The 22404-nt window shown below is 44.3% G+C and overlaps 1 protein-coding gene across 3 annotated transcripts; it reads right to left on the bottom strand.

Annotated features, from left to right (window-relative positions):
* Positions 1-1413: 1413 nt before the first annotated feature.
* mafgb (v-maf avian musculoaponeurotic fibrosarcoma oncogene homolog Gb) lies at positions 1414-20810 on the bottom strand. Of its 3 annotated transcripts, none has more exons than XM_061831011.1 (3): positions 20604-20810; positions 2807-2872; positions 1414-2255 (listed from the first exon to the last, which is right to left on the bottom strand). In XM_061831011.1, the coding sequence occupies exons 2-3, from the start codon at positions 2840-2842 to the stop codon at positions 1776-1778; spliced, it is 516 nt and encodes a 171-aa protein (XP_061686995.1). In that variant the 5' UTR covers positions 2843-2872; positions 20604-20810; the 3' UTR covers positions 1414-1775. The 3 variants fall into 3 exon arrangements, with proteins under 3 accessions (XP_061686995.1, XP_061686992.1, XP_061686994.1); XM_061831008.1 differs by lacking the exon at positions 20604-20810 and adding an exon at positions 20374-20482; XM_061831010.1 differs by lacking the exon at positions 20604-20810 and adding an exon at positions 3007-3074.
* Positions 20811-22404: the final 1594 nt, after the last annotated feature.

The following is a 22404-nucleotide window of genomic DNA, read 5'->3' as shown; positions in this document are numbered from 1 at the left end:
GAACATAACAAGAACCACAGCACAGACTTTTATCTGAATTGTACGACATACAACTTCAAAGAAAAAGAGCTTTCTTTATAAAAGCCATAAATGCGGATTATGGGCAAATGAGCTCACATGTTCAGAATTAATGATGAGAGAACAAGCACGGTTACCCGCTGTGTCGTCACGCGCCCTGAAACCAAACAAGGATCGAAGTTGTAGCCATCAAATATAGTGAAAGTAATACTTACCCCATCACGTAGTTGCACAGCACACCACACTCTAGTTCACGGTACATACACGTACGTGCCTAGTCACTACAGAAAGAACAAAGCTATTCGGTAGTTAAGCCACTTTTGGTACAATTGCAAAATAGACATACTGTATATCAAAGTGATTTTGTTGACCTCATTTTTTTGCACAGGTAAATACAAACAATGCAAAGCTAACTGTCTTTATAAAATTTGAGATGCTACCGTACATAGACAATGTTGTTTTTTTTCAAGGTTTTTCAAGAGAACACCACATACAGTAGGATTACTTTTATTGTAAAGCTTTTGTCAATGATTCCCCATCTATGTGAATGTATGTTAAAAAAAAATCTGTTCGGTCAATTATTGGTTAAACTACTCCAATAGTAGGAGACTTTATATTGAGACTTTCTTGAAGAACTTGAAAAATTGGGGAAATATTTAAAATAAATTAGGGGATAGAATACAACACATGTACAAGTGCAAAGTCTCATAAATGGGTATTATTATCGTTATTATTAGTGGCTACTACACAGCTCACGGAACAATGGCGAGTTAAATGTTGTCATAGACATCCAGAATAATCCGTGTATCACACTGATCACAGGTACGACCAAATTATTATTATGATCTTGACTTCTCCCAACATTTCAATTAGCAGCACAATGAACTTGCCCTTTCAAATTTTTCAAACATAAAGACTACTTGTTGCGAATCATATAAAAGATGTCAAGATTTTTTTTTCCGCAGTTACAGTATGTTATTCTCCTTTGTTTTGAATTCCTTCATCATTCGGCTACCGATGCGGTCGTAGAAGCTAATCGGAGTTGATAAGAGAGAAGGGCAAATGTGAGCGAAAAATAAAGAAGCTGTATAAAATAAGATAACTAACAAACAATAACAATACCAAAACAATCACGAATTTCACAGAATTCCTGATACATAATTCACACACAGAGAATACATTATTGAACCTCATGTGAATGACAACACAGTACAAAACAGTAAAAATACAGATAACACAATTGTGTTTTTACACACACACACACACACACACACACACCACACACACACTCACATATATATATATATATTATATATATATATATATATATATATATATATATATATATAGAGTGATATGAAAAGGTTGGAGAAAGATGGGACTCATCTGCAGCCAATGAAATTATCGGGTCACATGAGATGATCTACCATCAAACTGTTCTTTCTCTAAATCCATCACAGAAATGATCTCCATTACCATCTGTTTGTGTAGCCATGAAATGGGAACATTGGAGCGTCCTCACTTCGACAGCATTTTCATTACAATGGTCGACTTGAAATTGCCGGGTCCGTTGGGATCGAGGGTCGAGTCCTCTGGTTCCATCTAGTCCTGGACCTCACTCGAGACCTGTGTCAGGTCAGCGGAGTGACTTGACACAGGTGTAGAGAGCAGGTGAAGAAGGCGTGGCAAGCAGAGAAGAACTTCTTAGACGTAGCTGAATTCCATCCGGAAACACCTTTTCTCAATCTAAACCTCCCTCAAGACCGTGCATCCGTTTTGGACTTCACTATTGTGATGACACTCGTCGCCGTTGCCGCCTTCCCGGGAATGAGTGGACCAATGACCGGTGACGCTACCCCTCCTCCTCCCCCTCCGGCCCTGACTCCGACTCCCACGGTGGGGCTCCTCGCCACAGTCCTGGCAAAGGTCTGTAAGGCCTCATACTTGGACCTGAGAGCGTCTAGCTCTAGGCGCATGGAAGCATTCTCATTGGCCAGTTTGTCCACTTCCTGTTGCAGTTGGGCCTTCTGCTTTTCCAGCTCTTCCTTCTGGGTAACTCTCTTCACTCGGCAGCTGGCGGCATAGCCCCGATTCTTCAGGGTGCGTCGCCGCTGCTTCAGTTGCAGGATCTCCTCCTTAGTGAGCCCCCGGAGGTGTTGGTTAAGCTCCCGCACTGACATGGTCACCAGCTCATCATCTGTCAAGCTGGTGCCATTCTCTCCTGGCTCTCGCTTCACCTTCATAGAATAAGAAGGAATCACATCCAATACAGTTCGGTCAATCAAAAACAACCAACTGACTGGCATACATCAAACCGCTACCCTATCGTGGTTGATCAGTCCGAATTTTTCTGTCAAACATGATTTAGCGACGGGGCGTTGGGGCCCACTGCGGGACAGACAGGTGCACTCTAACTGCTCGGGGCCCTGGAACAGTTGTTCCCCTTTTCTCCTCTGTTTCAGCCCTCGGATTGTGAAGTGTGTTTTTGGTGCTGACTGAGAAGCGTGCACCTTCTTTCCTGTTACAATGAATGTCTTGAATAGGAAGAAACTAAAAAGTGGCCATTGAAAAACAATTTTCAACATACTGCACCACGCATAGCCATTTTATGTTAAATACATTTTCAAATGAATGCCTTACTGCATTTAGCTAACATGTATTACCATGTAACCCACACATCTAGTAGCGCAAATTCCATCCTAATTGAGGTTTACTTGATTCAAAGTGTACTGTATGTACTGTGGTGAATCTGACTGAGCTGTACAATTTGCTCGCTGCTCTCCCTCACCTTTAAGGCTTTATTTCCTTTGTTTGTCGTCGTCATGCCACAGGAGCCGTGTTCTTCTGAAGAGACCTAAACAAATGTGCAACAAAAATATAACACAGTTAGGCTAAGTAAAAGCTTGACAAAAAGACATTTGCAATTGTAGAGGGTATTAAGTACAACATAGTAGTATTGAGGATTGCTGCTTGCAGATGACTACCCACCAGGTCAAGCACATACAAACCAAATCCAATTGCACCTTTGAACAGGTCAAATGCTGCACATCATTATCAGGTTGTATGAGTGAAAGTGACATGCAATATTTCTCAGAATTTCCTGACTTCCTGTTTCTTGACAGTTACAGTGATAGCGCCCAGCGCTTTTGTCTAGTTGAAGCGTTATTGGTTCGCTTCAGGCCAATCGCTATGAAGTGAACCGCGAGAAGAGGAAGCGATAGAATTTGTGGGAAGGACTCCAGGGGAAAACCAACAGTTTCAGCTCTTACATGTTTATACACATGCATACGCCTTCTGCAAACCTGCAAGCAGCATCGGAGAAAAAAAAAAAAAAGAACGACAACCGACGGGAATATAAATAGTAACGGGGGCAGAAACACATATTACATGTAGTTGGTCAAATGGAGAAACAACAGACAAAAGGGTGGACAGAGACAAGTCAACACAGGAGTGCAAAAGATGACATCAGTCCTCAGAGTGCACATCTCCACAAGGGATGCTTTGTGTCCGGGGGTGCTGGTCTGTTTCAGGCCTCTGTCTTTGTGTGTGTTTGTGTGGTTGGTCGTTAAAGGGTGTCTCTTGTTGCTTCTCTGACCTAAGCGATCATCATGAGAGCAGTCACGATGACTCAGCAGATTCCTGGCCTCCCCCCCCCCCAACACACGCTCTCTCATCCCCTGCTGCACAAATTTTATCTCGCTTCTGTCACTTTCTATTGGGCCACTTTTTTTCCTTTTAAACCTGTCCTGTTCAGCTGCGTGGCCTTGCAGAATACTGGACACGTATGCCTTTGTACTAGAACAGTCCAAATGTGCAACGGGGTATGTGTATATTTGAAATATTCACTCTGATTGTTTTTGAATTTTTTCTGATATTTATTGAAAATGGGCGGCACGGTGGAACAGCTGGTAAAACGGCCTAACAGTTCTGAGGACGCAGGTTCGATCCCGGCCCCGCCTGTTGGGAGTTTGCATGTTCTCTCCGTGCCTGTGTGGGTTTTCTCCGGGCACTCCGGTTTCCTCCCACATCCCAAAAACATGCAACATTAATTGGACACTCTAAATTGCCCCTAGGTGTGATTGTGAGTGCGACTGTTGTCCGTCACCATGTGCCCTGCAATTAGCTGGCAACTAGTTCAGGGTGTACACCCCCTCCTGCCTGTTGACAGCTGAGATAGGCTAAGGCACTCCCCGCGACCCTTGTGAGAATAAACGGCAAAGAAAATGGATGGATTTATTGAAAATGGATACCATACAGAGGGACAGCGTGGACAAGTGGACTACAGGTGATAACCACAGCACAACAATAGCGAGACAGTCTAGATATTTGAAAAGAAGTAACATTACAACAGTCAAATCGCATTGTTTTATTATACATTTTTTTTCGAGGGTGGCGGAAAAACCCGGTGAGGACAAGCAATAAGTAACCAAGTGAACAAGACGAGAGGGGACAGGAAAGGGCAGAAACAGGATGTGGGAAATGAGCAAGGCAGTGCGACTGACGAGTGTTGCGGTGGGATTCTTTTTTTAGTGCTGAAACACCTGTAAGAACCTGTGATTGATATTAGTATAACCTGTGCTGTTATTACCGGTCCCAGGACACGCAATTAAAGGCAAACTAATGAGTGAATGAACACCATATAACATGCATGTTAGTCAACTGGTGTATGGACTTGCTGAGCGGGTGGGCCCAGCCCCCTCCACTCATAAAGTGCGAGGTTGGCGAGCCCGTCCACTAGGTGACCCAACCAAGAGGATACGCATGACCCTCAGAACCCAGGGAAGTTCCGACCCATGCCAAAGTGCCCTGACCACTCCCAAAGGGAGGGACACTGGCGCCAGATTTGTGCCCAGTCATCATTGTTTGTGGACACTGAGAGGTCTTTTTCCCATTTTGTAACTGGTAAGTGTACCAAATTAGTAATTCAGATTCATTTGTGTGCTTTTGAAAGGAGTTTTTTGTTTGTTTCCTTTGGCAGGAGTAATTCTACTATTTTCTGACCAAAAATCGGTAGTTCTAAAGTATTTGCATGCGTTGAGAATCTTTTTAGGCTTGTTGCTCTAACTTTATATAACGTTGAAGGAAGGGCCCCTTTTTAGTGTATCTTTAAAAATGTGGGGCTGCCAGGAACAGCATCACGCATTGAAGAAAAATGGTTGGTAATCTTGAAGATGCGTTTTTTTTTTTTTAAGGATCTTTGCGTATACTCAAAATCACTATTGGTGTCATACATTAGTATTCTTATTCAAATTATCATCAGCTTGGCCTGGCAACACTGAGTAGTCAACCTTCCCCCACAGTGCAGCTCAATAGGTCTGTGAGGGTGCTGAAGATACAACAGTTAAAAATAGCAGTAGATCAGAGAAAATGTACATTACAAGCACATACTTAATATTGCTGGCACGGAGAAAAGTGCAATTGCACTGCAACCATTACGCCTATCATAGTTAGAATTGCTCCCTCCAATGCATCGATCATCAATATACTGTATCTAACATTATGACCACTTGGAGAATGATTCCAATATCTTGGTTACCTCATTAACTAGAGCACATAAAAGTGTCGACATTTTGAACGGCAACACCCAGCAGCATATAATGCAGTTCCGCAAGACGGCAAACTACAAGCACAAGAATAAAGACCACATCTCGCTGTCACGGTTAATCAAAACTGAGAACGATTATGTTTGTCAAGTCAGAATTTTTGATAAAGCTTTCTTGAATTGTGCATGGAGTGTTCTGGGACGCATTGTTGGCGCCCGTAGCTGGAGGTGCAGCATCATCACACAATAGATGGATCAAAGACATGAAGACTAAGGGTGCCTTTGGGGGCGGAGGGGAGAGATGGTGGGGGAAGTGAAAACAGAGAAGCAAAAAAAAAAAGGAAAAAAAAGAAGCGTTCTTACTGCCAGGAACAGGTTTATTTCCCCCGTGCCCAACTCCCCAACCCCCATCTACATACAAACAAAAAGCATGCCAACACATTCCCCTGCCACCATGCTAGGGGGGCTGAATAATATCCACATGTTCCACTGCAAGTACCTGAACGTGCAAATGCAGTCAAATTTCAAGTTCAAGGAAACAAAAAAAAAAAAAGCTGACCATCCATACTTGCTCTTGACATCAGTGTCTTACAATGAGCCGTATAAAATTATAAAAGGGTCATAAAATTATCAATATAATGAAGCGATTAGCACTGCAATGTCCCTATCAATACAGTAACGAGGATCATTTCCTCGTATAGTGGCCACGGAAACCCATTTACTTAACTGAACAGAGTACCTACTAGGGGGGTAAAGGTTTTTTTTTTGTAGGAATGAGGCCATTTTCTAACAATATTATACATATTTCATTCTAACACATTTGTCAAAATATACAATTCAATTGTCTTTTCATTTTATGGACATTACTGTGTTGGTCTCATATTGAAAGAATCCACTCAAGCTTTTTGCCTTCCCCTAAGATGACTTTCCCCTACAATTGCCAGCTTTACAGATGCCATCTCTGGTCTGTAGGTGGCATACGTTGTGGCAGACATCTGCCGCTGAACATGGTGGTATCAAATAATATTTGAAAAGGTAAATATAGCACCCTGCAATGCTATTTGAGGTGTGTCTCACCTAGCGCTTAACTGGGCCACAATGTTGAATACGATTCTGTATTTCAGCAAACATACAACTCCTAACCAAGAGGTTAGCTTTTCATTGACATGTTGTTAGTTAGTTAGACTGTGAACCAAATTCAATCAATCGAGAGAGTAGAAAAAAAAACTTTCGCCCAATGAGTTTAAGAATATTATTGACAAAAATGCATATAATAAATAAAAGGGAGATGTATTTCATCCATCTTATTCAACGTTTATCCTCACGAGGGTCGTGGGAAGTGCTGGAGCCTATCCCAGCTGTCAACGGGTAGGAGGCGGGGTACACCCTGAACTGGTTGCCAGTCAATCGCAGGGCACATAGATACAAACAGCTGTACTAACAAACACGCCTAGGGGAAATTTAGACTGTCCAATTAACGTGCATGTTTTTGGAACGTGGGAGGAAACCGGAGTGCCCGGAGGAAACCCAAGCAGGCACAGGGGAGAACATGCAAACTCCACACAGGCGGGTCCGGGATTGAACCCAGGACCTCAGAACTGTGAGGCCAACGCTTTATCAGCTGAACCACCGTGCCGCCAGATGTATTTCACTATAAATAATTTTGTACAATGTAAAAAAAAAAAAAAAAAAAAAACGTAAAAATTTTGGTGATTCTGTATATAATTCTCATATGTGACATTCCTTGCAATATGATTTTTTGTTTTAGGTGACACTGCAGTCCATATACTGCAAAATAGCAGTATCGATATCATATTTCATTACAGCATATCTGCAAGTGAACATGTGTGCTCATACACACGGAACTATATTATTTGTGTCTTTTCCTGCATCTACCAGTATGTGTTTTATTTTCCCCACACCCACTCCAGGATTAGGGAATTATAAAGGAAAACATTCAGGGCACGCAGCACGGTGGTGCACTTGTAAAGCATTGGCCTCACAGTTATGAGGTCCCGGGTTCAATCCTGGCCATGCCTGTGTGGAAGTTTGCATGTTCTCCCCGTGTCTGCGTGGGTTTTCTCCGGGCACTCCGCCTTCCTCCAACATCCCAAAAACATGCAACATTAATTGGACACTCTAAATTGCCCCCTAGGTCGGATTGTGAGTGCGGCTGTTTGTCTCGATATGCCCTGCGATTGTCTGGCAACCAGTTCAGGGTGTACCCCACGTCCTGCCCGTTGACAGCTGGGTTAGACCCTTGTGAGGATAAGCAGCTAAGAAAATGGTTGGATGGATGGATAGATGGAAAATCAGGGCAGAAATGCAAATAATAGCAGTCTTCTAGATAGAAATCTTATCATTTAGTATGTCTAGAAGGTGAGGAAACAAACATTGTGCAATTCACCAGTAAATGAACCTGCATCTCTCAGCTGTATTTCAGAGATTTTTTTTCTAGATTAATTCAAATTCATCCGTGTTGCTGAATCATTTTTAGTACGTACTACACACATAATGAGAAGCTCTGTTTTTCCTAGACAAAAAAAAAAGTGTACTGCAGAACAAAAGTGTAATAAATGGTTGGCCCAATTGTGCTCTTGAACAGCACAGGTCATGTGTAAGTCACCCGGGTTAGGGATCATCTGCTGAGTAAAGCATTGCCATTCATCTTGAGCTCGCCAGTGGTGTCCTTCCCACAGTGCATGCGGGGTGGTCGCAGTCCTGTGGTCAATGCCACGGCCACTCTCGCTTACAACAGACAGCTTTTCTGCTGCGCTAGGCTGTATTTTTATGTAGCCACAAAGAACGCTGACGACTCAAGAGCGGAGCTGCTTATGGTTACTGCTGGAAAAACAGCACACACAAACACAAATATGCACACGCACGCGCGCGCACACACACACAACCAAACAGATGACAAGCTGTGAAGATGGTTAAAACACAAGCAGTGATAAGACTGTAAGGAGGAAAAGAGGTAAGACAGGAGGTAATGCTGGAGGAGGTGGCGAAGGAGGACGGAAAGAATGCTGACGTCTCCAGAGCTGATTAGCGCTACAGCGGAGACATCACACCCACAGCTGAGGAAAATGCTGAGTATGGAGGGAGGATGGGCTGGGGGGTGCAAATGACAAGGGAGACTGAAAAGAACTTCAGCGGGGAGTGAGGGGGGGGGCATAGGTGGGGATGGAGGGATGGGACGGCAAGGGAGGAAAGTAGGGAGGCAGAGGGGATGGTTGGGTGTTTAGGTGAAAATGCATCCTCAACACATTTGTAAAAGCTTAGCTGTTGGGCACGGAGGTGGGTGGAGGGAGGATAGAGAGAACTCCAGGGAGGAGAGGGGCAGCGGTGGGGGATTGGGGTCGGTGAGAAAAGAACTGAGCTCAGCAATGACCATGGCTAAAACCTCCAATTAGAAAAGTTTTCAAGATGACCCGGTGCATCAAAAGTACTACGAACCGTCTGACACGCAGATGAAAACAGTCGTGGACCAGGTGAAACTGTGATCGTCAAAGATTGAGCGTCAGAGGAGCAGACACTCTTCATGGAGACGGGACTAAAAAGCACTGTGTGCATTGGTGTGTACGTACGTTTGTTTGCATGCGTGTGTATACATCTTCTTTAGACTGCAGCCTAATTAATCTTCTTTGAGGAAAAACCTTTTACGGCGCGCCAATAACAACACCAAGAGAGGAATTTCTTAGAAAGCGACTTCCATCAAGGTGGTGCTTGTGCACACTGATGAAAACCTTGTGAGCGGGGATGTACGCAAGCACAAACCAGTCAACAACAAGAAAAAGATTAAGACTAGATTGTTTAAGTCATGCAGTGGCAAGTCTATATTTAGTGAGTAATCCGAGCATAACAACAAGTTTAACCGTGCCCGCGAGTGACAGCGCAATCACTAAAAACAGGCACAACATTAAACTGGGTAGAACAGTCACATGACAAAAGAGTAATGAAGAGAATTTAAACTTCTCGAGCTCACCTTGCTCATGTTAAGAGGGTCTCCGTGATTTACGTAGGCCGCGAGCGTTGGTCAATAATTAACACCAAGTTCTGTGGGGAGGCTAATTGAGATTTAGGAATCAGATCAGCGATAATGGAAATCTGTGAACAGGGGAGTGGCATCACAGCAGAGATCATGAAGCGAGCGAAGATGGGAACACGAGGGAGTGCAATTTCTCTGCAAGTGTGTTTGAATGAGTGCGCGTGTGTGTGTGTGTGTGGGGGGGGGGTATGTGTAAGACAAAGCCGGAAGCTATTAAATGGGAAGTTTGCAGTGTGTGAAACAAACACAATAACATTGAGAGGGAAGCAGAAGATATGGGGAATATATTGGGGCAAAGAAGAAAAAGTAAAAGTCTGATCCCATAAACCTTCTACAATATTACGAACACATGCATAACCAAAAGAGACACAATAGTAATGGTGTTTCAAAGAATTTGCCTAAAGCTTGATTTTGGATCAATTGACACAGTCAGAAAACGATTTTTTTTCACAATATGCTTGGATTGTGTGTTCAGATGATCCCAGGAGCTAAAGAATCTGGAGTTTCATCCTCCTCACACCCATGGCAAAGAAGTCGTTGTGGAGGGACCAGACAAAGCTCAGTTCAGGAATCCGCTCTGATGAATACAATTATTGGACCTCATTTTCCCCCTCCAGGACACAAGTCCCCAGGACCCTCCTCTAGAGGTGATGGTCATGGGCGATTGCCAAGTGCAGGGGTCTCAAACTCAATTTACCTTGGGGCAGCTGAGGCAGCATTCAGCTGAGCCTGAGCCGCAGCCTTGGCGCACATGCACGTGCGGTCAATTTCAATTTGAATGTTTTTTTTTTTGGGAAAAACCCAATCTTCTCAAACGGTACGGTGGGACAACTGATTAGAGCATTGGCCTCACATTTCTGAGGACCAGTGTACAAATCCCAGACCTGCCTATGGGGAATTTGCATGTTCTCCCTGTCCCTGCGTGGGTTTTCTCCGGACATTCCGGTTTCCTCCCACATTCCAAAAACATGCATGAATTTGAGACTCTAAATTGCCCCTAGGTGTGATTGTGAGTGCAACTGTTGTTTGTCTCCATGTTCCCTGCGATTGGCTGGCAACCAGTTCATGGTGTACCATGCCTCCTGCCGGATGACACATGGGATAGGCTTCAATGCTCCCGTGACCTTTGTGTTGATAAGCGGCTCGGAAAATGAATGAATGAATCTTCTCAAATGTCTTTGTTTTTCCAAAACAAAATAAGATAAACAAGGACGCTGGTGTCATGTTGTGTGTAAAACTACTAATAAAACGTTTCATGGTAGCGCTGTTGTAATTTTTACTCATAGAAAAATGTTTCTGTTTGCATCAATCCCGGTTAATGTCACGGCCGAGAACCATATACTCCTCTGTGATTGGTTGGATCACCAGCTCCGCTCAACACTTAAAAGTGCCATTCATATAAATCTCGAGAGTCACGCAAACATTAAACTTTTATATTAAGGTGGGGGCCACAAAATATCATCTCCCAGGCAGAAAATGGGCCGTGGGACTCCAATGCTCATGTAGGAAATAGCCGTGAGATTTGGAAGCCCCCCCCCAACCAGAACCCGAGCAGTGCTCTCTTATTGGACTTCTATGGTCAATATGAATTGTCCATAACAAACACCATGTTGAAACCAGGACACTCTAGGCCGCAGTCTGATTAAGGACTTTGTTCTTGTGTCATCTGACTTCCGGGCGCACATCTTGGACCACCTAGTGGTGTGTTGCCTCCGATGACGGGGAAGATGCCAAGTCTGAGCTGGCAGATCCAAACGCATGAGTCTGGTGGGAATATCTGCTCGGGTTGCCTGTCAGAAGGAGCTTCAGATCCCACCTCAGACAGAAATCCTACCGTGTCCCGGGGGATAGTGAGCCATGTTCTGTGCCTCCATTGTTGAGGCAGCCAACTGGAGCTCTAAGGTGGTTTCTGCCTGTTGTGGTACTCATCCCCAACCAGTTAGTGGACACTGGCAATGAGAAATGCAATTACGCTGATGGACTCCTATTGGGCCTTATTTACCCTGTGCAACTCAGAAAGCAGCTGATGGGTAACTTGCAGGCCAAGAAGAATGGAGCGTTGGTGGTCACCTAGGCAAAAAAAATAGACGGGTTTAAGGAAATTCTGATCCACCATCCAGCATCTCCGGAGGGGGATGGAATACACTATGAACAGCGTAAAGTCAGGATGGGATGCTGATGACGTAGACTCGGAGCAGTGGAAGTCAGTGGAGAGAATACCTTAAAGATCTCAATTCCACTGTCATGCCTCCGTGAGAGGAAGCAGAGTCTGGGGAGTCTGTGTTGGGCTTCTCCATCTCTGGGGTTGAGGACCACTAGATGGTTAAAAAGCTCCTGAATGGCAGAGCCCCACAGGTGGATAACATTTGACAGAGTTCCTAAGAGCTCTGGAGGTTGTAGGGCCATATTGGTTGACAACCCTCAGCCTCATCACATGGACCTCAAGGACAGTGTCTATACATTGTGAGACAAGAACAAGGAGGACCATATGGTGCATTCCAACTACAGCGAGCTCACACTTCTCAGACTTAATACTAAGGTCAATTCAGCAGTTGTGTAGAGGAAGGTCTGTTTTGAAAACAAATCACAGATTCAGGAGAAGCTGTTGGGGTTTTCATCCTGGTCGCACAACAGTGGATGCATTCTAACACCTTCAGTGGAGTCCTGGAGGGTTCATGGGAATTCGGCCAACCAGTGTACATGTACTTTGTAGACTTGGAGAAGGCATTCGACCGTGTCCCTCAGGGAATCCTGTGGGGGTGGCGCTCCAGAGGATATGCCCCTTATCCTTATTAGGGTCACAGGTGAACTGCATCTTATCCCAGACGACTTTGGGTGGTCACTATCGCAATCGCAGGTCATGTAGACAAACAAGCATTCAAACTCACATTTACGCATTTGGACAATTCAGTCTTTAATAAGGTATAATGACTTTCCTGAGAGTTTAAATAGGGTTACGTGCACGAGCATGATGGTTAAGTGTGCACGAGCTTGTGTTTGTGCAAAGTGAGTTATTAAAAGTGAGGGAAAAGTCCTGGCGTCAACACGTTTTTCCCATTCCAGGTAGTAAGTCGGAATGTGATGACTATTTTCCCAACACAAGCAAAAAAATTTGCATCGTCAGACTGTTGAGCCCTGGCTCTGCTTTTTTTTTTTTTTTAATAAGAGGGGGGAAAAAATCCTCTGTCAAACTTGTTCTCATTTGGCATGTAAAATCAGAGGGTGACAAGGAAAACATTAGTAGGAAGTAAAACCACATCAAGTGTCACTCTTATGACTCTGTGGGTCCAGATGCAAACAATTCACTACAGCAATGCGGTAATATGTATTCTGAGAGGATCACCAGAAATCTCTCGGTAACATTTTGCAATACTAACAAAAAAGTATACTGTACAGCACAGGTGTCAAACTCAAGGCCCGTGGGCCAGATCCGGCCCGCCGCAAGATTTTATGTGAAGGCAAATCACGTGTATCAACTTCCATGATTTTTGTTCAAATCTGTACCAAAATCTCCAATTGACATGTCATAAATTATAACGAGAGATTGCAAGCATTTTTGTGTTACCAAACGTCAATAAAAGTTGAAAGCCCCATTGATTACCCTTGATTTCTGATTCCAAAACTAGTTCCTAAATTTCATGTGTAAATATGATGGGTCAATTCAAGCTTTTGATGGCTTCACGGTCAAAATGAGTGCTTGAATTGAACCATCATTTTCACACATGAAATTTAGGAACTTCCTTTCTGACTGAAAGCTTAACTACAATGTGGCCTGCGCTAAAAATGAGTTTGACACCCCTGCAGTACAGTATCCAATCATTTTCTTTGCTGCTTATCCTCACAAGGGTTGCGGGGAGTGCTGGAGCCTATCCCAGCTGTCAACGGGCAGGAGGTGGGGTACACCTTGACCTAGTAGAACTGGAACTGATAGCCAATCGCAGGGCACATAGAGACAAACAACAGTTGCACTCACAATCAAACCTAGGGGTAATTTAGAGTGTCCAATTAATGTTGCATATGTTTTTGGGATATGAGAGGAAACCGGAGTGACCAGAGAAAACTCACGCAGGCACGGGGAGAATATGCAAACTCTACACAGGCAGAGCTGGGATCGAACCCGGGTCCTCAGAACTGTGGGGCAACGCTTTACCAGCTGATCCACCGTGCCGCCCCAATAACACACAGTATTCTGCAAATCCTAATTAAAGGGTACCATCTGCTGTCACTCATAGCATTCAAATGGAAAAGTTTAGGATTTTCTCCTTGTTGGATATTGGTTTATGATATCTACTCTTATTGCATACACACACAGAAAGAAGGTTTGACATCATACGTAAAACTGTGGCTACTCAGATCGCATTAGTACTATCAGCTTAGGCATGCCCTCTTATGAGCAATAATGACATCCCATTATTACACTGCTGTATTACAGAGTTCCCAGTAGAGATTTGAAGTGCATCTGTCACTCTGTGCTCTCTGTTAACAAGCAGCCACACAGTAATCTGAAATCGAGCACATGCTCATCTCTGAAAGTACACACATGAGCGTAGAGCTTATTGCTGGCATAGTTCCCCTTTAGCTCTGAGCTTCATTGGCACCAGGAGGCCGCTGTCCTGACCCACAGTCTGCGGATAGTAAAGTCTTTTGCATATCTTTGGTTTACCAATACATTCACTGGAAAAAGGTACTTCATTTTTGGTTGCATATGATTAAAATGTTGTAAACAAATGTCACTCTTTCCTCCAAAATCATCAGCTATCTTTAAACACATTTTAATCATGTGCAACAGCTCTACATCCATTCATTTTCAGTACCATCTCCTCCTAACAAGGGTCGTGGGTGTGCTGGAGCCTATCCCAGCTATCGCTCATGGCATATAAACACAACCATTGGCGCAGACATTCACACCTCAATCAACATACCAAGGATGTCTTTAGGATGTGGAAGAAAACTGGAGTACCCGGAGAAAACCTAAGCAGGGACAGGGAGAACATGCAAAACATGCAAAGTCCCCACAGGTGGAGCCGGGATTTAAACCCTTTCCTCAGAACTGTGAGTCCGATGTACTAACTGGTCGTCCACCGTGCTGCCTATGCAACAGATGCATCTATATTTTTTTCCCAGTGAGGCTTATAAGCAGAGTAAAAAAAACAATATCAATAAAAAATATCTATCCATACATTTTCTATAGTGCTATATACTTGAGTCCCTCCCAGGCACCCTGGGGGGACAATTTGGACTGGACACCAGTCGAATGCAGGGCACACACAGACCATTATTCCACTGTGCTGGTGCACTCAAACCAATTACCATACTATAATGTGAACAACTTTACTTGAGTCATTTCAATTACTAAGCATGCGGCATTGCATGTGTCTCGTCCGTTATATTAAATTACATAATAATGAGCATGAATGCAAAAAAAGCACAGAATGTTACAAGATGAAAAGCATTTTTTTTTATTTGCATTAAGACAATTTGTGGTTTAGTGTTTTTACTATGTATATTTTCAAAGATATTCCCACACATAATGCATACAATGTTTTGGAGTTGGATCCTTATTTGTGACGGCACGGTGGAGCAACTGGTTAGAGCATTGGCCTCACAGTCCTGAGGACCGGGGTCCAGATTCAGGCTCTGGCTGTGTGGAGTTTGCATGTTCTCCCAGTGCCTGCGTGGGTTTTCTCCAGGCACTCTGGTTTCCTCCCACATACCATAAACTTGCAAAACATTAATTTGACACTCTAAATTGCCCCTAGGTGTGACTGTGAGTGCGGCTGTTTGTCTCTATGTGCCCTGTGATTGGCTGGCAACAACTTCAGGATGTACCCCGCCTCCTGCCTGACAGCTGGGATAGGCTCCAGCACTCTTGCGACGGAGTCTGGATGGATGGATGGATGGATGGATGGATGGATGGATGGATGGATCTTTATTTGTCCTCAACTACTGTATATAAAACATCTGACTGTCCATTTCCAAAGCAATTATCCTCATTGGGGTCAAAGTTGAGTTGGAACCTACTTCTGAATTTGGGTGAACGGCAAGGACTGGACGCCACTCAATCCACAAATAGACAAACAACCATTCACACTAACATTCACGGCTATGGGCAATTTAGAGTCTTCAATTAAGTGGGAGGAAGCCGGACCACGCAACCACGGGAAAACATTCAGACTCTAAACAGGAAGGCAGGAACCGGAATTCAAACCCGCAGATTCAGTACTTTGATGCAGCTGTGCCAACTGCTTGTTCACCCTGCCACCATGGTCATCTTTAATGAACCCAGAAGTTGCCTGCAAAACTAAACTATTTCCAAACAAACACAAATATTGCTCTCCAAAAGTTTTGTGTGTGTGTGTGTGTGTGTGTTACATTTCTTAGCAATTCGACCTTGGCATGATCTGCTATACTAAAGCATTTTTGAGCACCACAAATTGATGTAAACAACTGACGTAGTTAAACATTTAACAGTAACAAAACTTACTAACTGCAGATGTCAAATACCCATCGTAACAATTAAATTGCGCAATTAAGAAAACCCGCTGCTGCAAGCTCACATCTGTTTTCAACAAAACCCCCAGGAGCTGTTGGTAAACAGAAGGTGACAATGATGAGATGCTTCACTTGATCCGCCTGCTTATGTTTTCGCCGCTCTCTAATCTTGATGCGATGATTGCAATAGTTTCCAAATAACAAAATCCCAACCACAATTCCGGCGTCGTCACACTGCAGTCAGAAATGCGCAAGATGATGCAACTGGTAGAAAACTACTCCAACAGATGTTCCTGTGACCAGCACCTTGCATTTCAAACGCTACACGACATCGTTAATACTTCAACGTGGCGCGGGAGGCAAACTCACGAGACGAATGTGGTTTCTTTCGCTTCTATGTGCGCAAAAGGCTCCAAAATGAACCTTTGCGGCCTTGGGGGAAAAAAAAAACAGGAGAAGTCAAAGGCATGAGCACAGATCGTAGTGTAATTACTGATAAATACAGGCTGTTTTGTACAATTTGGTACTTGAACTGACCACAGCAATTTCAGCACTGGAGGTTGGATCAGTGAAACAAGTGGCTTAAACTTTCATTTCTCAAGCCCTTTTGGTTTATGTTGGATTTTTTTTTATTTCATAATTTTTTGTCTTCTCGGGGAGGTAAACACCTTGCCGATCTAACACATAGCAAGCAGAAGGAGCTGACACTGATACAAAAAGACTAAGGAGCATCGAGATGATTATGCACCAGATCTGCTTACACCATATTTCATCATTACCGTTGAGGGGAGGGAAAAAAAACTCAACTATTGATCTGCCCAACTGCTTTACCCTCACAAACTCCCTCCGCTTCTGTCTTTTATTCTTCTTCTTTTACTTCCATCTCACTCAGAGCAGACATTTTTTGAAATGGAGCTTAGAGAAGCAAAAAAAAAGAAGAAGAAGAAGAAGAAGAAATTTAGATATCCTGTTGTCCCAGGTGGACATGATATCAGGAGAAATCCAGTAAGACGCGTTTGGAATATATTCTATTTATTTCCTTCAAGTTCTTTCTTCTTTCCTGAAATCCAGTCGAGTGGGGATGCTTAGTACAAAAAAAAAAAACAACATCTTGGTAAAAAAAAAAAAACATCACCACAGATGGCTACCAGCAATTGCAAAGGGAAAGTATAGTGATAACCATCCATCCATTTTCTTTGCCGCTTATCCTCACGAGGGTCGCGGGAGTGCTGGACCCAAGCCCAGCTGTCATCGGGCAGGAGGCGGGGTACACCCTGAACTGGTTGCCAGCCAATCGCAGGGCACATTGAGACAAACAGCCGCACTCACAATCACACCGAGGGGCAATTTAGAGTGTGCAATTAATGTTGCATATATTGGGAATGTGGGAGGAAACTGGAGTGCCCGGAGAAAACCCACGCAGGTACGGAGAGAAAGTGAAAGTGGTTTATGTCCTCACTTTGCAGAATTTATTTTTGCACTTTACCTTTGTCCTCCCAATTCAAATTCTTTTTTTTTTTTTTTTACAATAAATAAATAGTATAAACTAGATCTAGATGATATATTTGTTGTGTAGATCAACTCCAGTCCTCTCTTGTAGGATACTACTACTGAAATAAGTTGATAGCAGGTATATGAATGATCAAGAATCAATATTATTGGCAGAAATTGAGGACCCCAAAAATCTGATTTTGCTTAGGGCCCCACGGAGGCGTGAGCTTGCTTGACTCTCATACACACAACTCACACACAGTTAGATCTTAGTATCTGAGTGCATTTCCTGCATACTCTGTTCACACTCTCTCGCATTCGTACGCGCACGTACGTGCACACATACAGGACAAGTCAAAGAAACTCGCTGTGGTAAGTAACAAGTGAAAACGCCATCTGTCAAGCGAGGGAGCATTTGCTTCGCCTCAGCATTTTCGGGGGAATGCCTTGAAGACAAAAAGGTCCTTGTTCTCAATCTCTGCGCAAATCCCATCTCTCATTCTTCCTTCATCCCCCCCTTGCTCCACGCGCCTTTGCCGCCGCGCCGCCACCATCAGCAAACTTGCACACATAAGCATTGGTCAGCGTTCAATTACTGCGAACACCAGGGAAGGATGGGGAAAGTACTTGACAGAGAAATGCACTTCAAGCACTGATTAAATACTGATACAGAGTATAAAAAGCTTAGCCCCTAGGTTGTATGTGTGTGTGTGTGTGTGTTGTGTGTGTGTGTGTGTGTGTGTGGTGTGTGTGTGTGTGTGTGTGTGTGAGAGAGAGAGAGAGAGAGAGAGAGAGAAGAGAGAGAGAGAGAGAGAGAGAGACAGAGAGAGACAGAGAGAAAGAGAAAGTAAGAGAGAGAGAGAGAGAGAGAGAGAGAGAGAGAGAGAGAGAGAGAGTTAGAAAGGGGGGTGCTTTTCTATCCAATACTGATACAACTATTTCATCATTATGACCCTCTATTACAGTACTTGCCAACTTGCTTACTATATACTTTTGATACACTCTGCAGAGTGCTGACTCGAACTAAAGCTGCTGATTTGGAATCATTAGGGGGTGAAGTTTCGCTTTTCCCAGGTCCGCAGAGCTTCCCTATTACTCCTGAGTTGCAATGCGCACAGGTTGCAACCAGTCAGCAGATAATATCATAATAAGTCAATGAGGAGGAGACGCTCGGTTGCAACACCTAAGAGATAATTGCTTTATATTTGGACTTTTTGAATAATTAATATAGAACTAGGCAAGGTGGGCTATTAATGAACTTCTTTATCAGTCACTCCATTCTGTAAACCGTTTATGCTATTGTGTGTGTGTGTGTGTGTGGGGGGGGGGGGTGATGAAGCCCAGCTGCCTGGAGGCGAAAGGTGGAGGAAACCCTGGACTGGTCGGCAGACAATGTAAACAAACAACCATTCGCACTCACAATCACACTTAAGGGCAGTTTAGACTCACAAATTAATGTATATTTTTGGAATGTGGGAGGAAAGTGGAGAAAACCCACACGGGCACGGGGAGAACATGAAAACTCGACAAAGGCGGGTTCTGGGGGCCCGGTCCTCAGAACTGAGGCATCCACTCTCACCAGTCCTCCAATCTGCCACCATAGTTGGGCTAAGTGTTTATCGAAAAAAACATGGAAAGTTTTATTTCCTACAAAGTGAGGTTGTGTAACATAATCTACTGTTTGAGGATTAATGCTGCACTTAACTGACAGAAAATAAATAATAATAACAATAATAACTGAAATGTACTCAAAAGTTGAATGAAACATTTTCACTAGATAAAGACTGAATACAAACGAATTGTACATGAGTCAAGTACAAGTGAACGGTGCTTTGAACCTATGTAACTGGGCAGTTTGTAATTCATAAATTCTTCGCCATACTGCCATCACACTTTGAACATCACTCGCTTAAATGATTTGAAAAGTGTAATTGTATCCGTCCACACAACGTAGGCTATCTTTCTCCATCTTTCTACGCCAGCGACGTTTAGCGACGGGCAGAACAATTCTTGCGCTCCCACCGCACATCCACGATCTTTTCCTGGCGTGACGTGAGATTATTCCGAATGTAATATTTGCGCCTCGGCTCGATAAAGGTCGGCAAACACTGATCTTGAAGTCTCTCGTCATGTAAAACCCCCGATATTAAGCGAGGGCTTCTGCCTGGCTTCCGACCTTTGTCCGCCCGGTGCCATGTTGCCATGGCTCCCTCGTACCTTGCCGCTAATGCTCCCAAATAAGAACGAATCAGCACGACCCGAACGGGAACGGGACGAGGTGTCTCGACCGGGTTTCGTGAAACATTCCTCCGGGGCGGAGCAAATAAGGCCCGTCGGAGGGCACAATGGAAGCAATAATAATAATAATAATAATAACAATATTTTTTTTAAATAAAATAAAAACACAAACACACACATCCCAAAAGGCAGCGAGCCGCGCTCCCACAAGCTAGCGGCTGGCAGACGCCGCCGATTTCGCTCTTCGTGGGAAAGCGGGAGGAGAGAAGCTGATACGCCGCCACGTCAAACAACAGAAGGGCAGCGAAGAGCTGAGCGCGCGCGGCTGCTCGCGTACCTGCCAAGGCGGCCGCTTTCAGCACCGGGCGGCGAGGCGAGTTCCTCCCCGTCGTCCGCCTTGCGACAGCAGACAGCACCTCCGGCCGGGCCGGGCGACCTTTGCTGTCAACGCGCCCTCGCCCCTGTCATTCCGACACACGCAGGCTTCTGGTCCCCCCCCCCCCCCCCCCCCCAACCCTCCCACCTCGCCCCCGAGGTTGCCTACCGACCGTCCGCTCGGTGCTCCCGCCTTTGTCCGAATCGCGGAATCACCGCTCGGTAGTCGGTCGGTCGCTCCCGACCGGACCGCGGGCTGGCTGGTGATGATTCAGCACTTCTACCGGGGGGAGGCGGGCTGGCTTCTAAACAACAGCTCGACGCACTCAGCCAAACAACGCCACTTTTATTCAGCACTTTGTGGGGATTTCACGTTGAGATTTTGGACTGCTGACTCACCAGAAGTGCAAACCGGAGCGGCGCCGTCCGTTCGCCCCGCCGCCCCCGACCTGTGATGGACGGCGTCGGCCGACGGTTGGTGGTGCTGACGCGGTCGCGAAGCTGGTGGGAGGGCCGCTGTCCTTGCCCTTCAGTCGACGCCTTGTGGCACCGTCTGCTGGATGGATCCCTCTCGTTCCTCGCTCGCTTGCTTCTTTCGGTCTGGGCTCAGGCGACAGACGTCAAGTGATGTTTGGGTCACGTGGTTTCATTCATGAAGGCGCTACGTAAGCCGCATTTAAAGACACACGGCCCACTACAGCGCCGCTACTACTACTACTACAGACAACAACAACAACACTCTCAAGAGTCGCTCCAGCCGAGGATTAAGCGGGGGATTTACTTGCTGCAAATTCGGTTACCGAGCCACTATGCCGCGTTTCATGTCACAGTCGCTGACTTTAATCGCCGGAACTACCGAAATCAATCATGAGAAATAACAAACGGGATTCATTTGTGACTGAACGGCATCCATTTTTTCAGGGATTACAGTATTTCCTGACCACGCTCACTGTTAGTCCCCACATTTGAAAACCGAGAGCGCCTATTTAACTGCCCCCCTCCCCGCCCTTTACTTCGTCAATCAGACTCAATACAGTCCTCTGCAGATGACAAAATGACTTTAAAATACATCAATAGAGGTCAAGTGGAACATAGTTAACAACTCAACCGATTAAACTTAAAAATACCTTTCCAAAAATAATATTTACTTTACTCCCCCCCACACACACACACACATGCTGACTTCCCTGCTAAAAAATATAAATCATATATATTCTATAGAATTTGTACAGAACAACTTGTTCTTTAGAACGTTGGCTGTGATTTTCTATAGAATTTCTACAGAACAATAGAATTTCTATAGGAAATGGGTCCTAAAGTTCTACAATTCTTTAGAAATTCTTCATTTTAAATTTTTAGCAGGGTTATTTGGAGGAAGAAACTGTTTTAGTGCTCGAGGATTTTTGTTCAGCTGCGATTTCAAGACAGAAACAGTTATCACGTGAAGAAAGCTCACATCAATTTAAGAAAAACACAATGGTTAATACAACCACAACCACAACAACAAGAACAAGAAAAAAAGAAAAATACCACAGCCCTGAAATGAATTTAACAGAGTAGTATTTGATTCAAAGTTGCATTTGTAGGACTATTGTAGGATTTTCCCCTCGAGGCACTATTTTTCATCCAAGACATTTTATCAACAGAGAAGATAAGGGAAGATGTTATCGCAGGTAGTCGCCTCTGTTTGCACAAACTCGCACAGCCGGCGAGAAGTATAATGATGTATTGAAAAACAAAAACCCTTCTTGTCACAATACATTTCTGAGATAAAACCTATTTATGCACACACACACACAGTACAGCGGTGGAAAACTATCACACGCCCCTAAGAAACTTTGTCCAACAACAATGCTTAAAACTACAGTGATACAAAATGGCAAATGACATTCGCATCTTTACATAATGATGCAGTTTTTGTTTTTACATCGTAATGATGAAGGGCGGGCAGCACAGTTGTCTAGTGATTTGCACATCTGCCTCACAGTCCAGACATCCCAAGTTCAAATCTCCACTCCTATGCGGCATTTTCATGATCCATCTTGCTTCTATGGGTTTTCCTCGGGTATCTCTCCAGGTAGGTTCAATGAAGACTGAAGGTTTGGGTGTCTTGGAAGTTCCCGACTCCATGCATTCATGACATAGAACCTGTAGGGCCTTCCTCTTTCTCCCCGCTGTTATTGTTTCATCTGACAGCTGC

This window comes from Syngnathoides biaculeatus, chromosome 9, assembly GCF_019802595.1.
Source record: "Syngnathoides biaculeatus isolate LvHL_M chromosome 9, ASM1980259v1, whole genome shotgun sequence".
In the NCBI taxonomy this organism is placed as follows: domain Eukaryota; kingdom Metazoa; phylum Chordata; class Actinopteri; order Syngnathiformes; family Syngnathidae; genus Syngnathoides; species Syngnathoides biaculeatus.
The sequence above is the reverse complement of the archived record's forward strand: the minus strand, read 5'-3'. Positions and strand labels throughout refer to the sequence as shown.

Excerpts from the sequence above, each read along its gene's own strand:
- mafgb (XM_061831011.1), bottom strand. The coding sequence starts at position 2,842 with ATGACGACGACAAACAAAGGAAATAAAGCCTTAAAG. Across the intron at positions 2,256-2,806 it reads AAGGAAATAAAGCCTTAAAG|GTGAAGCGAGAGCCAGGAGA; the intron begins GTGAGGGAGAGC and ends TATTCTATGAAG.